Source organism: Aulostomus chinensis, chromosome 10 (genome assembly GCF_037954235.1).
Source record: "Aulostomus chinensis isolate RoL2024-O1b breed Wild chromosome 10, RoL_Achi_v1.0, whole genome shotgun sequence".
NCBI classification, from domain to species: Eukaryota; Metazoa; Chordata; class Actinopteri; order Syngnathiformes; family Aulostomidae; genus Aulostomus; species Aulostomus chinensis.
In genome coordinates, this window is record NC_141329.1 from 3,367,493 (window position 1) to 3,385,181 (window position 17,689).

The 17,689-nt window shown below is 42.7% G+C and overlaps 1 protein-coding gene across 9 annotated transcripts in view; it reads right to left on the reverse strand.

Annotated features, from left to right (window-relative positions):
• The window catches only part of si (sucrase-isomaltase), a 63,610-nt gene extending 46,537 nt beyond the window's left edge, over positions 1-17,073 (reverse strand). For 2 of the 9 annotated variants that reach the window (XM_086215597.1, XM_086215593.1), the window contains exons 1-13: positions 16,868-17,073; positions 15,792-15,854; positions 14,313-14,436; positions 13,911-13,996; positions 13,629-13,749; positions 10,740-10,849; positions 10,257-10,408; positions 7,707-7,878; positions 6,763-6,862; positions 5,963-6,075; positions 5,716-5,841; positions 2,804-2,935; positions 2,341-2,460 (exon numbers count right to left, since the gene is read on the reverse strand). In XM_086215597.1, the coding sequence (XP_086071723.1) occupies positions 2,341-2,460; positions 2,804-2,935; positions 5,716-5,841; positions 5,963-6,075; positions 6,763-6,862; positions 7,707-7,878; positions 10,257-10,408; positions 10,740-10,849; positions 13,629-13,749; positions 13,911-13,996; positions 14,313-14,436; positions 15,792-15,854; positions 16,868-17,059 (1,611 nt within the window). In that variant the 5' untranslated portion in view covers positions 17,060-17,073. Of the gene's footprint in view, positions 1-2,340; positions 2,461-2,803; positions 2,936-5,715; positions 5,842-5,962; positions 6,076-6,762; positions 6,863-7,706; positions 7,879-10,256; positions 10,409-10,739; positions 10,850-13,628; positions 13,750-13,910; positions 13,997-14,312; positions 14,437-15,105; positions 15,146-15,791; positions 15,906-16,309; positions 16,614-16,867 lie in introns of those variants that run through there. The other 7 variants (XM_086215594.1, XM_086215596.1, XM_086215600.1 and 4 more) reach the window with 7 other exon arrangements.
• Positions 17,074-17,689: the final 616 nt, after the last annotated feature.

Genomic DNA, 17,689 nt, shown 5'->3' on the forward strand with positions numbered 1-17,689 from the left:
ATCTATTATTTCTAGCTGTCTGTCTGCATCTGAGTTTATTCTCCTGTTCATGTTTTCATCTGTCAATCCTGCCGTTACACCAGCATAGACTCCTTTCTCTTCCCACTGCTTTTGTTTACTCTGATCCATTTGTTATCCATTCTCTGTGCTCTGATCAAAAATGCCCATGTGCGTGAGTGAGGTCCTGCTATGATTTTACTCGCAACATATGGGCCACCAGGAAAAGCTTTTATCCTTATCTTTGCAAGCAATTAGCTGTCTTGAAAGCAGAATAAATAGCAGCCTGTTGTTGTATCTGCTTTATCACTGACATAGCCAGTGCAGAGGTCACTTTGTAAAAACCCTGCTGTTTTATAACCAGGACACATACATTCACAGTGAAATAAATTAGAATCAATGCTAATCACACTTGTGCGCACAGAAATAATGCACAAACAGCCAGGATGAGCTTCTCATTGAGAGAAGTGGGAACGCATCCAGCAGTTGCACACACTGACATATTCTCTGTCACTCACACACACACACACACACTCTTAATCTGTAATGCAGTGATGCAGAACATTTTAAGATTAAACACTAATGTGGAATCAATGCATATGTTTGACCTGTTATAAGCTGCATGAAAAGGCGATTAGCGGAGGGACTGGACCTAATCGTGTGCATAATCAAAAGCAACACTATAAAAGCAAAAGAGCAACAGACGTTTAACCTCCTTATCCAACCCCCGGTACAGGATGGAGCTTTTTGGACTTGCTATGTTGGGAAACGGATAACATATAAATAACTAAATAAATAAATCAACAAACTTGGCTCGGGCCCCCAGGGCATGTGAGCATGCTCATCCTCATACCATTATTCAACCACCCCTCCCTGCTCAGCAGTCAGACAATAAAAAGGTGACAGTGCAGCGATTCCATCAGGGCGTGTAAGAGCTATTAAAGGTTCCATAAAAATCAATAATCCAATATGGCAGCCCCAGGGAGTGAAGTGCCCTCTCTTGCTAAACAATAGCGTGCCACAGGGATGACGTGTTGTTGTAGGCCATCCCAGATGTGAGCATCAGCATGGATTCGCTTGGATTATTGCAGGAAATAAACTGTGTCAAACAAAAGTTACATTCTTAGCAATAAAAACACATTTTAAGAGTTCTGACAGGTCAGTGCAATCGTGAAGGAAAAGTCTATCACTACCTATGAATGAACTACACTGTAGCTAGCTTTGGACTTGTGCTTTCGGCGTGGTGAAGTTTCATGTCAGTCCTATTGAACCACTTATCCATAGTTTTAACATATAAAAAGCTTCGAAATTCTCAATCCCGTTGGTCTAGTCACTGATTTGTTTAAGAACAAAACCTTGAAATATGTTATGCATGTTTTACCCACATACGTCGTTCCAGGGATTATGATCTCCGCAGCCCGCCAGGCCTAAATTGACCCCCGCTGGGTCTCAGCACATCTGTTATCATGTGTGTTTAAGGAGTTTTCTAGAAGGAAAATGTGAGTTTAAAGCAGGCAAGTAAACCCCTCAAAGCATGAGTCTGTGTGTGAGGTCAGTGAGGGTGCTGAGCATGAAGTTATTGGCAGTAACACACAGCTGTGAAAGGAGCCGTGCAGTGTGTATGAGAGTGTTCAGCAGTAGTACGGCTGCAGGAAGCAACAATACTACCACTACATTCTCAGTAGCATGGCAGTCATGAACTGAATAGTTTGGTTTTTTTTGCAATAGCGAATATATATTATTGACCAGGTAGAGCAGTACATTTCCCGAGCATCTCTGAAGCTCAAGCACAGCAGAGGCTTTCTGCTCTGGTCTGGAATAAAATAGCTGAAGATCAATAAGTGACATCCCTGTTATACACACAGCTGTGTGTGTACAGTTTAGGCTATTTGTCAGTGAATAAGTGCTACAACTCCCCCCGACACAAGCCAGGTTCATGTCTGGCTTGCCACCTGCTGATTAAAGTGAAAGAGGTTAGCCCAGGAGCTAGCAACAACTTTGGCTCAGACTTCTTTGACTATGAGCTACTCCCATTATGGAGATAACCCACTTTTTTCTTTTTTCAAAGCTAAAAGATTAATACAAGACGCTTTGCCGCCAGGCCTCACAGCCCCGCCCCTCCTCTTACACACAACACTTGTGTTTGTGCTTCCATGAGAAACACAGGTTAAACAAGAGGTTGACTCTTCACAAGCTGATGACGGGAGTATCTACAGTATGTGACAAGCATTATTTCCTGGATGAATGAGCTCTTGGCTGGAATGGAGATAAGAACCTAATTAACAATGCAAGTGAATCCTGTCATTTATATGCAGTTCTTTGTTGCCCACAGAAGCATCTCACCTCTCCTAGCAGGGGAGTTTTCCCATCTGATTCTGTGACCCAGGCGTTCTTCTCAGTGCCGCGGTCGTAGGAGTCATACGGAGCATTTCCTACCCTCCTGCTAGTGGCTATTGCTGGATCCTGTACAAATAGACAGACTGATAACGATGTGGCTACATGGTGACGCTGCAACACTTCCAAGTTTATGATAGAGGCAATAAAATTCAATTTGTCAGTAATTATGAACCCTCACATGTAAAGCTCATTAACAGATTCACTGATTTGAGTTTACTGAAGTCGTGCAAAGTAGCAAGCTTGTATGAAATATGTTGTTTTCAAGCTATGTCATAGGTGCAGCGTGATAAACCATCACAGTAACAACATCTGGCTCAGGATAAAAGCAACCCAAACATTCAAAGTAGACTGCAACAGCTTCATTTTTTTGCAGTATACACAGGTTTCGTTTAGAATAGAAGTTTCCTACCAGGATGAGGATGTATCTCTGTCCCTTCTCATGCAGGTAGTCAGCAAACTGAGGCAGCTCACTGAACTTCACTTTGTCATAGGTGAAATCCTTCTTATCCTCCATGTAGTCAATGTCAGTGTACTGAATGTCCTGCGACACAAGTTAAAAAAAAAAAAAAAAAAAACCTTCACAAAATGTCCCAAACACCTGCCAAAGAAACATTATGTAGTTGTGCAGAGCTGCAGCAGCCTCTGACGACACAAAGTGGGGAAATACATGACAAGAGAATTAGCAACTACCTCAATACATGACTAGAACCAACTTCAAAACAAAGATGCCAGCGAATGCCCTGAACCGACACACCCCTCAACACTTCAACAGAGGCCCCTGGTTGAGTGTGCCCTGAGGTACACCAAGGCCGGGGGGGGCAACATCATTTTAGATTTGCAGAAATCCAATAAGCAAGAGCCACAGTGTCAAGCCCAGAGGGTGGAAAAAAATAGAAAGCTTGCATAAAACAGATTTGAGGGCTGCGTGCATCACCCATGTTCAGTGTTGCATTGCAACTTTGCATCACAAATGTGTTGTTAGCTGCGCTTCTTGGCAACAAGTCTGACTTTCACTCGATTCAAAGTCAGAATTTTGAAGATGAAAGATGTCACAACTATTTTTTTTTGGGGGGGGGGGGGATAAAATAGCAACACAACACGTAGTGCAACTAATTGGCAGTGAATATGTTTGAAAGGAATAATGAGTAGACATCTCACCCAAAGTCAGCTGGGATAGGTGCCAGCCCCCCTGCCACCCGAAACTGATAAGCTATAGGAAATGGATGGGTGGAATAATTAGCAATAGATTCAATTTTTTTGAGTTAAAAAAAAGGTTGACACTCCACCTTAAAACCATCAATATGTTGCTTTTCTCGCGTGCATGTTTGACCTATCCAGTTGTTTCTCATGTGTCTTATTTTGGCAGGGTGTGAATTTATGTGTAATTATTTCTGCCTAAATCTCCCGCATATAGATAGAAGCAGATGGTTTGCCAGGCTTTGCCAGGTCCTTCATCTAATGGTAATCAGCTCCAGACATATTAGGGAGAATGTGGTAATGTCCTTTGTGGTCTATCTAATGGTTATCAAATACGTGACTGAGTACAGCAGGAGAGGGAGCAGCTGCATTCTAATGTCTTTTTATATCAAAGAGGGATTGCAGATAATCAGAGGGAACTATCGAGATGGGATGGAAATGTGCTTATATTTACTTATTAGATAAGATAGAGTTCAAACTGCGTCCTTGATTGGAGGCGCCATTGCAGAGTTGTGACACAGTTCAAGTGTTTTATGAAGACATAAAGATTAGGATTAGGAGTTGACTTTAATAAGCGAGAAGCAAAAAGTACATCAAACATCAGAGTTTGTGTGTCGAGGACTTTCCAGCAGCGACTGTTAGCAGGCCCAGATGGAGATAAGCTGTGAGGCTCATTCCCGTGAAAATGTCAAGCAGAACTGGTATTTATCAAGCGTGTCAGAAGAGAAGAGGTGTTGAAGTAGTTTTAACATTCAGATCAGGATGAATGAGATAATGAAGGGAACTCAGTCGATTGATCTTTGATCAGCACCAACATTCAGTTACGCTTGAAAAATAGTGGTCCTGGGATTGAACCTATAGAGCTCAGCAGACTCTCCATTATTTGACAGAAAGCTGGATTACCCCGTCCAAGCTAAAGGCCATTCCTATCACTCTGGCTGTCTGTTGAACTCCTGCTTCAACCTTCATATCACGTTTCCACAGATAGTGTAGTGGTTGAGGCACTCGCCTCCGGAGCCACACCGCGGTCTATGGATGGTTCAGATTTAACAAGGGGTGCACAAGGTGAAGTATCGATCTCCAAAAAGTTATACAGCTATCGTAGCAGCTAAAGAAACGCTCCACAGCACATATTGTGTATTGTGGCTCATGACTTTGGTCTTTAATTGTGTATTTTATTTGAAGAAAAGAGAAACCCTCCAACATCCTTCAATACCGTCTCAACATTTGGCACCCAAGTAGAAACTCTAAGAGTTGTTGCTGTTCTGACCCCAGTTTCCATTTCCTGCTTTGTGAAGAAAATCAATGATTAGAATTTAAAAAAAAAAAAAAATTGAAATAATAACAAGAAAGCCATGGTGCGTGTTTCAATTTTCCAGACTGCAGTTCACTGACAATGATCTTAGTCTTACTTGGTAGGATTTTGTCACATTGTAAAGTAAAAGCCCTGGGCCGTATAAATGGACCCGAGAACTCGCAGCCCCGCCTCACGACAAGCCTCGACTGTGCAGTTCAATCAGGAAAATACACAAGAAGAGAAAAATATACCAGTAATGTAAATGATTTTGATTTTAAAAGGACAGGATGGAATGTCCCAAACACATACACATCTGATGTGTATGATATGTAACAAAAAAAAAGACCAGGTACCATTTGTCATCTCAGTATTATGTGTTCATCTTCTTCTTGTGAGATATATGGAACTTTTTCTATCGCTGTCCTGGGATGGGAGCAATTGTTTGAAGTTTTTTTTTTTTTCTGGGTGAGTCTGCATGTTCTCCCTGTTCCTGCTGGGTTCTCTCTGGTACTCCGGCTTCCTCCCACAGTCCAAAGACATCAAGAGGGGACCAGGTTAATCCAGACTCTAAATTGACCGTAGGCGTGGCTGGGAGAGCCAATGGTTGTCTGTCTACATGTGTTGGCCCTGCCATGGACTGGTGACCTGTCCAGGGTGAACCCCGACTCTCGCCCAAAGGCTGTTGGGATAGGCTCCACCCCCCCACGACTTAACAGGATAAGCGGTACAAAATGGATGGATGGATGGATATTAGGCAGATTTGTCAGCAACACAGTCAAACACACTGAATAGCCTGAAAAGTAAGAGTCAAAAAGACTCGTTCCTACATAAGGGAGGTCAACGGCGCGGTTCCTCTCCACAGTTTTCTTGACCTCACTCAGGCTACCGTAGTCCCACCGAGACAGCTGGAAACCAAGCGACCAGTAGGGAGGAATGACAGGTCTGCCGATGAGCTTAGAAACAGAATGGAACATAAACTCAACTGATTCAGGGCAACTCTGGAAATTTTGCAAAAAAGGCTGTGCTATTTGACTTTAGAAAATCACAAGAAACACATAATTTGAAGTGTCTCACCTCAAGGAACTCTTGCACCACTTGTTCTGGTGTGTCTCCAAAGAGAATGTAGAAGTCAAGGACCCCTCCAATCGTTCTGTAGGTGATAGCTGGAGCCGGCTGCAAAGTCACCTCTGAAAACACACACCAATTATAGACAGTGCGGTCTACAGCTGCAGTCTTCTGAACAGGAAAGTCATAAGCTTTTCAAAAAATAAAAGTTCATGAGCCTTGCAAATTGTATGTTTTTGAGAGCATCATTTGTCAGAGAAGACATGAACACACATATCAGTCAAGAGAATCAGAAAAGCTCTCATCGAGGACGACTACGGTCACGAGTGAGGGAAACATGTCAGCAGGCATTCCTGTTGCCCTCACTCATCTGATTCACAGAGTGAACATCCATGCAATATTCTCTTTGATTTGTCAGCACAATTTATGCTTTGAGGCATGAATAGATCCATTTGTGTTAGGAGGAAGGGCAATAACCTGAGATACATGTGCCCTTGAACCATTTTCAAGTGTTTTTTTTTTTAGTTTGTTTGTTTTTCCTGTTCGCGATCTCCTTTCGTAATGTTGGTGCTCGGGGCAGTTACATTCTGCTGTACAATCGTGTGATTCAGTCTGTGTGTAAAACTGCTGGATTATTCACATAAATAGAATTTATTGATCGTAAAATTTAAAACGTATACCACTGTTCAGTGAGTGCCGTGGAAGTCTATGTCGTAGCCTGAGGACAGTGTAATTGCTTGTGTGCTTGGTTCTTTTTTTTTTCTGTGCACATGCAAGTGTGTGTGTGTGTGTGTGTGTGTATTCTTTACCCATGGCATTGCTGTTCATGAGGAAGACCCCAAATGACTTCCCACTCTCGTCCTCCAGACAGAGGAAGAAGGGATAATGCCCGTAGAGGTTGTGTGTTCCCTGCAGGGAAGGCAGAGATGAAGGGATGCTGTGTGCTAGACAGTGTGGTGTACAGGATGGAAAATAGAGAATTATCCATGGTGACTTGACTACATCACCAACAACCCAAATGCAAGGCTGCGTGCGGCCGGACCCCCGAGAAATTTGCGGAGGGACTCATCACCTCCTAACTCTGCCTTACATCATGGTGGCACTTTGCGGTGCTAAAAACATGGAAAACCAAGAAAGAATCCTGCAAGAAACCTTAAACCTTCAAAAAACAGCCATATCCTGAGAATCTGAAAGTGAATATCAGATCTGACACAGGAAACTGGGCTGGATTGGGCCCAGTCTGAGGAAACAACCCTCCAACAGGGCTTAACCTAGAAAGAAAACCAAGAAGTTCCAAGGAAGGCTGGAGCAGGGCTGTGGAGACAGAAGTCAAAGCTGCAGAAAAACTGGGTGAGAAAGCAAAGAAGACTGCCTAAAACCGAACCAGCCGGACAAAATTCACGGATGGTCAATGCCCGCCAAAGTCCACATGTGGTTTTGTATGTCCCAAAGCTATACATAAAAAGTTCCGACAGAAGGTCATCCTTTCATGCTGCACACACAGATCTTATCTATGGCAGTGAACACATAAACTTCCTGGTTCAACACATGCTATCGCTGGCAGCTCATGTTGTTGTTTAATTTAGAAAGATTTATTTTATCATCAGTCACTGACAACAGCTTCAGGAAATAACATGCCAACCTCTGTAAGAAAGAAGAACACGTATGATACACATTTGTTTCCTCATCATCTCAAAGAGTGTGTACCTGTGTGTGTGTGTGTGTGTGTGTGTGTGTGTGTGTTCTTCCTCACCCCATTAGGAAAAGCATCTCTGGTGAAGATGGGCCACGTTTTCCAGTTTGTGTCATGGCGATACTGTCTATGAACATGTTCTCCCAGACCATAAATATTATGGGATGGAAGCTTAGCAGACAACTGTAGGTATTGGTCAGCAAACACCAGTGGAGCCACCCTAGTGTCAAACCTGAAGAAGAAAAAAAAAAAAAACAGAAAAAAAGAGGAGACTAAAACAAAAGGAGGTGAGTGGTGGGATGCGAGAGGACAGACTTATGAGAGAGAGAGAGATCATAGTGATGTGGAGAAGGAGGAGGAGGAGGCGGTGAGAAAAATGTGACACTGAGGCGCAGAAATAGTGAGAATGAGACGGACATGTGGAGGAGTTGATTTGTCGAGGGAAAAAAAAAAAAAACCAGGAGAAGACAGACCATGCCATTAAGCTCTAATAAGACCTCTGGGTAGCATTTCTCTAGCCTTCAAATCAAGACATACACTGGTGGTTGGAATACTGAGCTGGTCTGGCTGCAAACACCTGGTACAACAAATAGAGAGACAAAAGTGTACGCGAAAAGGTTGGAAATACTGCACAAATATGTGGAAACTGAATGTAGCATCAGAGATGCACGTGTTGACTGTGCCATTTTACATGAGGAGGTTTTAGGAGAACAATAAAACACCTTGACAGACAGATGGCAGGGCAGGATGATAACAAGAACTCTACCACGTGCGCGCTCTCCCTCTCTCTCACACTCCACCAATAAAGACTTTTATAAACCTTTACTCTGACCTGGCGTATTTTTTATGGAGTGAAAATTAATATCTAAACCCGATTACAACTTTAAAAATCGGGTGATTTTATGTACTTGTTCTTAAGATTATAAAAATACTATCAACTATCCATAAAACACCGCCAAACATTGACTGCAGTCCTGCTCCTGCTTGCTGTCAAAAGGAAGTCATGTCCAGCTCCAACACTACAATACACTTTATTCTTTTTTTTCCCCAAATTAAATCAGTTGTCAGTATTCACAATTAAAGAACCTGAAATTTGAGTTGTTTTTTTTTTTGTTTTTTTTTTATTTCACGTTGAAAGGGAAACATGCAAGAGACTTTTCTTTGTGAAAATAATTCATGTAACTGAAAGGGCCAATCGGCTTCCACAGGGTCCTTCACATAAGAGGCTCTCTGGGGCTAACTGGTGCTTTCATGAGCCAGTGACAAAGTTTTGCTGTAACAAACACAAAGAGCTCTTGCAGGGCAAAACTCAGACGGTCACCTGTTAGTGTTGGTGACCTTCACATAAGCGGTGAACACCAGGTAGTGAAAGCCAAGTCAAGTTTAAGTTATCTGATAACTTAATGGTTACTAACGTCCATCCAGCTGTCATCAACCGCTCATATTGGTAATACTGAGAACAACAACAATGCAGCATTGTGGTGGCAAAACCTAAGGTTGTCATGTGACGTGTGGCATCAGCGCTGTGTTGGGGTGGATACTGAAGGACAGTGAACGTCATTAACCGGGTACTGTTATCAAATCCAGGTGAAAGCCTTTGCTTGCTCCTCCGGCTGTGCGATTGTCTGCCTGCTACCGCGTTTTTACGTCTGGAGAAAATCTCAACTGAAAATGCTTCTGCTCAGCACATCCTAACAGCAATAATAGCACACAAGCTACATTTTCCTGTAACACGCGTGTACATCTCGTCACATTTGGCTCCTCAAGTATGCTTGGGGTGACGTGAACACTGGTGAACCACTGCTACACGGGGCAGTGTCATATGTCCTCTGAGCCAATCGATTTATTGACAACTGACTCTTAACCAGTAAAGCTCTTCAGAGCCCCCACAGGGCCATGAAACACTCATAAATAAAACCCCAAAACATTTTGAGCACCAAGCGCACCGGACAGGTGTCCTCCCGGTCCTATCCTTAGAAGAGCCTTTGAACTTTTTGGTATTTCTATCAAATATGTTCCAGTTCTAGCCAAGAAGTGACTGAATGGAGTCACTGGTACTTCTGTGAAGAGGAGCATCCATATCATGGTGTTATCCACTGTCTAATCTAGAAGAAAAAAAGAATAATTCTCTGAGGTTGTGCACATTCATGGAGCCCCAGATTACACATTACTACACGTTACAGTCCTGATAGTTACTGGTCTCGTCTTGATTTATTTTGCGTTTGTCTTTTTAGACTAGATTACTGACCTCCAGAACCCCTAGAGCTGACAAGGTTAATTATGTCTCAAATTTGACAGCTTCGCCTGTTTTATAAACATTTTCTGGTACTGTAACCGTTTTTTTTTGTTGTTGTTTTATTTTAATGTGCTTCAACAATTACAACACAAAATGGTGGAAACACCTTGCAGAATTACATTCCTAATGTAATCATATTCCCTCAGTGACTTGTCTCAGCCAAACATGGCGTAGAACGCCGCATGCCTGGATGAGCATGATGTCATTAACTGCCGTGTGGACAGCAGACTTTACTAAGTACGCTCAAAGAATGTGTTATTGTCCTCATGCAACATCAAATACAATCAGAGATAAAATGAATGGCGAGCACTCACAGGACTTTTTTGTTCTCCTTCCTGCGCACAGTGAGGCCAAAGGGTTTGTGTGTGATCTCCAGTGTGTGGCTGATGGGGCTGGATGGGTGACTGTTCAAGCTGCTGACATGCTCATGGGGGACCTCAAACCTCTGCCTGTGGGCATCATAGATCTGAGAAGAATGAAAGAGTGTGTGTGTGTGTGTGTGTGTGTATGAGAGAGACAGAGAGAGAGTATAACCTCATATGGCCCAGTTTTGTTTGTACCTTGTTGTGTACATCGCTATTCTTGTCCTCTTTTATTCGGTAAAGTATTTGTGTTAAATATGCTTTGATAAAAATGCTTTTGAAATTAATTTGACAAGACAGTGTTTATCTTACAATTTGCCATTCCGTGTTGAAGTGTGTGTGTGTGAGAATGGGGGCACGAACTTGTGTACAAGCAAAAAACACGCTCTCCTCTCAGAAAGGAGAGAGAGAAGGATGGTTCATGTGAGTGTGTACCTTGAAACGAAGGCGTCTGTTTGACTGCATTTCTGCGTGAAGCGACAGCTCTTGTAAATCTGCCCCAAATAACGAGGGTGATGCCATTCTCTTCAGATGGGCTTTCAGTACTGCAATTCAAACGCAACAAAAGGCCGGATAAAGGTTAGACTGTAGTAAAAAAAATGTATATACACGTCACATCAAGGTGCCGAACCCAAACGAAAGATGAATAATGTGTGTATTCTTTTGTTCCTTCTTCATGAAAATTTTCAGATCCTAACCTTGTGGAGACCACAGGTAAACGAATTCTATTCTGCCTGAAGTGCGTTGCAATGTTGCTTTCACACACACACACACACACACGTTGGAGGTTGCCATCCAAGGCCCCAACCTGCCCATGAGGAGAAATTCAGGGTTCAGTATTCAGAACCAGTGAGCCTTGTGTTACTGGATGGCCGCTACTCTGAACCATGCCGTCTTTTTCTACAACGACAAATGAAGGTTGTTTGATTTTTGGAATTTTAACAGTTGGCACACACACACACACACACACACACACACACACACACACACACACACACACACACACACACACACACACACACACACACACATCACATAGCTGAGTCAAGATGTAGCACCACATACTTGTGGTTTATTCTGAATAGAAACATGCATGATAAAACTTCTGGAGATGAATAACAACTGTTTTCATCAGCTTAGTGCACTTGAGCAAAGACACAGCTGAGAGGACAGAAACAGCAGAGATGATGTGTTTTACAGCTGAAAGTAAAGTTTTATCATCTTTCTCAAGTGGCTTTAGTGCTTGCTAACTGCTTGTCAGCTCACTCACGCTGGCCACTGAGGGTTACTGTGCAATATTTAACACACACACACACACACACACACACGGGAACCTCCAGATCAGGTGGTTACATTAAAATTATGGATCATCAGTTCACACCTCAAATGCCTTTAACAATAAAGGCAAATTACAACCTGATTATCTTCAAAATATCACGTGTTGATACTAGAGATTTCTAGTCAGATCAAATGGTTCACACAAACATGCAACTATTTCAGTAAAGACATTAAAAAAAAAAAAAGCACTTTTAATTACGACATGAGAAACATTTATTTGTGTTGTGTAGATGATTGAGAAGTGACGATGAAGAGAAACCACAAAAACCTCCTACTTTGGGTTCCTGCACATCACATTCATCAGGTGAAGTGGGATTCAAACACTGATGTATTCCCCAGTTATCCATTTACCCACATGATCAAAGGGTGAAATATGCTTACAGAGCCCAAGTCCTCAGTTGCCTCTGAGATAAATGTAGGCGATTTGCATAATAGCCTTGAGCAACATCATGGTGGAATACATGTAAAATAATTTAAGAAAATTATGCGAGGGGGAGAACTTCCATATTTGGGGGGGGGGGGGGGTGTGTCTTCATCTGGTTTATTTGACTCCGACCCTGATCATGTTCCTGTATATTGGGTTTGATATTTGAGATGGATAAGAAAATGGAAATATTGCACTTTATCAGCTGAGCTAGGAGGATATGACTCGTGGCTGTGTTGTGAAACAACTATATAAGTTAGTTTTTTTAGACGATCGTCCTCTCAGTTCAATCTCATCAAACGTATCCGTCTTTGTATCTAAACGTTGCCTTTAGCTCTACAAGGAGGTTCTGGTTACCTGAGAGTGCTCACAGGGGGGAAATGAGCTCAGCCTCTCTGAGTCATGATTCATAGAGACATGAAAAGATGCACCTCTTCAAATTACAGCTGCACGCTTCTTGAACTTTGCTACTTATTCCCACTGAAGGTCTGAGCTGATGAAGACAGTGAGGAATAGTTGGCACACTTCTGACAGGATGGAACTTTGGCAGCATAATTTTATGCTGCTGTTGTCATTGTTGTTTTGCAATTCCAATCTTGTTGAAAGTGTTCGAGTTCAGACTGTGAAAAGTCAAAATTTGCGTCTTCCATTGCTCACACGAGTCGGCTCACATAAGGTAGAGAATTCAAGCAGAAAATAGAAAAACCTGCATTCAGCAAAGTCAATCATGTTTTCTGATACACCATTCATGTCATATTTCACACACAGACGTGCCTTAGGCAAAGCAAGTGCAAAAGACAGAAGATGTGAGGAGGACAGGCCTACTGGAGTCTCCAGTTAGCATGCAAATAAGGGAAACAGTCATTTAAATATGTTCATCAGCCAGTGAACAAAGGAAAAAGAGTGCCACAAGTGGACGGGAGGCAAGGATTTACCCTACAAGTCCTCCGTCAATAAAATACCACACGTCATTTGTTGTGACTGATGATCCATTGTGTTTCCCCTCGCACCTTTACTGACTGCATACCCTAGGTGGCGCTACAGTCATGACTAGCATATGGAAACAGTCTGACCATGTTGAGTTCAATCACAATACCTCTAGAATGAATTCCAGACCAGACATCACCAAGTTTCTATGGTGTTTCTCAGCAGGTCTGACATGGAGCTGGTCCTCCTTGCTGGAGCCAATTACTGTTGAAAAATGGGGTTTTATGGTGCCTCACACTTCTGGTTAATTCAGGTGCAAGCCTGCTTGATGAGGTTGAGGACCGATTTTGCTGGTTTGGGCCGAAATAAAAACTCTTGTGAAGGACAGGAGACCAAGTCTTGTGTCACTGCTAAAACTAAATGGGCTCCATTTGCAATCTAAGTCAGCTTTTGCTGTTGTAAAAGGAAATTTGACCCGTACATCTCCCTCTAGGCTGAGTTTTGATTGGCCTATCAACTGTCCCGACATGTGACATCATCTGATTACCACTGTCGGTGGTCAAAACCACCACAGCTGCCGCAGAGAACTGACGTCTCTCACGGGTCCTCTCTGGTTCGGGACAGTCCTGATTTACCGTAAGGATTCGGTTGCTCCGTCGATTCAACTGTGTATCCATGATTGGTAGGGAAGAAACACCAGGGAACGTTCCGTTCATCCATGGGGCTCCAGCAACACCCGCGCTGCTCACAACCCAGCTGTGATTATAACGGTCACTTTCAGAAACAACTCCAACATGACTCATCAGTGTGCAAATAAATGTGATATTGATAATAGATAACTTCTATTCTGTCTGACAAAAAAAAAAATCAAAAAACAATCTCAACAAATGACACGAGGCACTGCTGATTGCTCGTACCTTGGAGGCTCCAGCGTCGGGGTAGCAGTCCACTCTTTCAGCCAGAGGAATTCGTGGACACTCGGGAACAAACACTTCTGTTGATTCTGCCAAAACATGGAAACGTCATCATAAAATTGAAGTAAATCATAATACATGAAGTTCACATTATAACTGGATTAAAGAAAGGGCTGATAACATGAAGTGATGAATTTAAAATAATGATAAATGTAACCGTTTCATTCGTTAAGCAAACATATCTCCAAATTCGAATGCAAATGCTACAAACGGCAGAACACATGACATGAGAATGCGTTTTTAAATGGTTTGATGACCTGGTTAAATTAGCAGAAGCTGAGGTTTTGGGTTTTTTTGGTTTAATAGTAAGGTTTCTTCTTGCATTTGTGAATTTTTTCCACCTACCATCTTTAATGCTCCCAGGTTCTCCGGTAACAAACAAAATGATCAGAGCGACGGCTGTCACTGACATCAAGGAGAACATGACCATTAGTGTCACCTCTAAACCAGAGAACCGTCGTTTCCCCATCTGACACAAACACACACAGATTACAAAAGGCCAACAACACCAAGTTTACTCAAGGCAAGGTCTCAAAGGTCTCAAAACCTTCCCTGCTTAATGAAGCCCGATGGCAGGACATGCACACTCATACACACAATACAACTAAAATACAGTAACACAGATCCGAGACACACACACACACACACACACATTTATTTTCCTACATTAAATTTAGGATATATCTAAGTAAACCTTGTGAAAAAGTTATCCAAGATTGAAAAATAGAGCAAATCTGAGCAAAACCAAACCTCACTGCCAAAACTGGCTGACAGGTCGGTCCGTTCATAGGCGCTCCTCATATCACTCAAGCAATTAGGCTTCACTCCGGCGTACTCTCACAGACAAAAACAAAGCAAATGTCTGCATGTGTATGTGTGTGTGTGTGTGTGTGTGTGTGTGTGTGTGTCTGGGTGAATGAGAGGTTTATTGCCATCCTGTTTAATGTGCTGTGAAGATCAGGCGAGGGCAAAGACACAGACAGAGAGCCAAGCGTGTGCATGCCCCCGTGCGTTTTGAGTCAGCTAGGAATCACACAGAAACACTGCAAAAAACCCCAGCAAACATGCAACGTTACACAGGGACACACAGAGAAAAAAAAAAGAAAAAAAAAAAGAGAAATATTTGCACCGTACAAACCCTTCAGCCTCTCTCTTCTTCCATTTAGCTCAGTTAGTGCCTAAAAATAGCAGTTATTTTACTGCACAGACAATCTAATACATGAACACAACTAAAAGAGGTGTTTTATGGCTGCAGTGCTGAGGTTCCCATGAGTAATGGCAGTTTAAAGCATTATCTGGTAATTCATTTGAACTTTACTTTAATACCTTTCAAATGGCTATAGACTATAATTAAAAGGTAATGCCGGCCCCGGAGACTGTTTGTCACCCATAATTATGTTTCAAGCAAGAATAAAGTGTGGAAGACCACAGTCAACATAATAAAAAATAATTGTTAACTCACCAGTATTTAAAGCCTTCTGTTGCAAGATTATTTACTCTACTGGCAAAGAGATTCCCACCGTCATTAACAAATGTGAAAGTACAAGAATAGAGAAGAAACGCAAAAAAAAAAATGGACTGAATAAAAGAATAAATATGCATTTCAATTTCATGCACTTTCGTTGAATAGTTCTCAGTTTTTTGTACTTCATTGACAGTAATTCAAATGAATTCCGCTGTAATCAATCACGCAACATTTTATTGTGACTCGTGTTTTTGCACGAGAAGAAAAACACTGATGTGACAGTTTGTTTGCTGCTGAGTAAAATAAAAGTGTCGTATAACTGTAAAGGTGAGTTTTGAGCTGAATAGCTTCGGTTTTACCTCGGTTCCCCGCTTCTCTCCTCTCTCTTCAATGTTCCGGCCAAAGTTCTCCTCAAAGTGCCTCTGAGTTCAAGGAAGATTGCACCTTATAATCCACAGGATGTATTGTAGTCTCTAACACACACACACACACACACACACACACACACACACACACACCTCAAAGCTATAAAATGTCACATAACCATCCACAATGACAGGAAAATAGCACAAAATCCCCATATCAGTCTGCTGCAATCAATGCCGTTATCATGTTCGATTACACACTGCTGCTGAGTGCATATGCTTGTGTGTGTGAGAGAGAGAGAGAGAGAGAGAGAGAGAGAGAGTCTGCATGTTTGTATGGCTTTACAGAATGATTACTGTGTATTTTTGTTATTTTATATAAGCTGTGACTCAGCACAAGTAATCCTTAACACAGTGTGACCATCACTACTTCTCAGCCGGTGAGACACACACACACACACACACAGAATTTATAAGGGGTACCATAATGACCAGCATAAGCGTGATCTGACCTTGAAATTTGCTTCGCCCATCTGTGCGGTATTTCGGAGCTCGCTGCTGCTTTCATGGTGCACAGGTGGAAGGAGAGGTGCGACAAGTGGGAGGTTAACTCAAACGGGGAGGTGCAGAGGGAGCTGGCAGAGAGGCAAGGGGCTTAAAATGTAGGCCAAACCATAAAAACTACAGTCATATCCTCTCCATCACCGTGACTGCGAGGTAGCTTCGGTCCGCGCTACGTCATCGTGTGAGCCCGCTGGACGTCCTCATCCTGCGCCCTTCTGCAGCTGGGGCTGTGCCGGAAGCCTCCTCCTGGTTTCCCGCCGCCGGTTTAGGGCTCCACCCCCCCCCCCCCCCTCCCTCTCCCTATTTAACGTATGCTTTTATCTCCTTTAATTTAACAAAAGAAACACGATATACAAACAATACGTTATAAATATGTCTAAATCGTTTTTTGACTCATACTCCGATCAAGAACCCTCCCTCCTCCCCCCTTGCAACCTACATTGACGATAAATGCCGCGAATGAAGCCTCACGGCTGGCGAGCCACGTCGGTGATTGGATTTCTTACCTGCCCAACGGCGCGGCTGCTCCTTGCCGTCCTGGCTAAACCTTTTGGTTCTTTTGGACTCCTCCAGCGAGCAAAGAATCCCCAAGAACCTCTCCTTGCACGGAGCCTTTTATCCTTTCCCCTCTTATCTGTTGCTTGTTCTACAAAAGACCCTTTTTTCTCTCTCTCTCTTTGCTGTGTTTTCTCCTGCATCCATGCCCGTCCAATGAGGCCTTGAGTACTGCTTTAGGCCCCCAGGGCTCAGCCTTTTGATGGACAGCTAAGCAGCCCAATCAGGTGCAGTCTGGTTTCGGCTGTTGATCGACAGCTACACGGGCCAACCAATCTTACTGGTAGAGGTTTTTGATCAGGCTTATGTATTGGGGATTTTGATGCTTCCTTTTTTAAACATCAAAGTTTATTGATTGCCATCGAGATATCTTGACAAATTCAGGGATGCTAACAAAAAGTACATAGAAATCTGGGAGCCTCCCCCTCCTTTCACATTCTAATGAGTCCTTTATCGTCACATTCAACAAATTAAATCATAGGCAACTTTGCACTCTGTACTTGGATGCAACGATGCCATTTTGATTTTAATGCTGATTCGCAGTTCAAAGATCAAAGGATGGAGCCCTGAAGGCCTCCTACCATCATAAATCAGCTAACCAAACACAGGGGGTACAAATTAATACCGTATTTCCATTGAACTGCACCTCTGAAAATAAGTGGCCCACATTTGCATTTACCAACATACGGCTGAGTAGTTTTGCTTTTATGTGCTCTATCCCATCAACTACTCTATATAATATAAATGCATTTGTAGAAGCGAGTGTTGCGAGT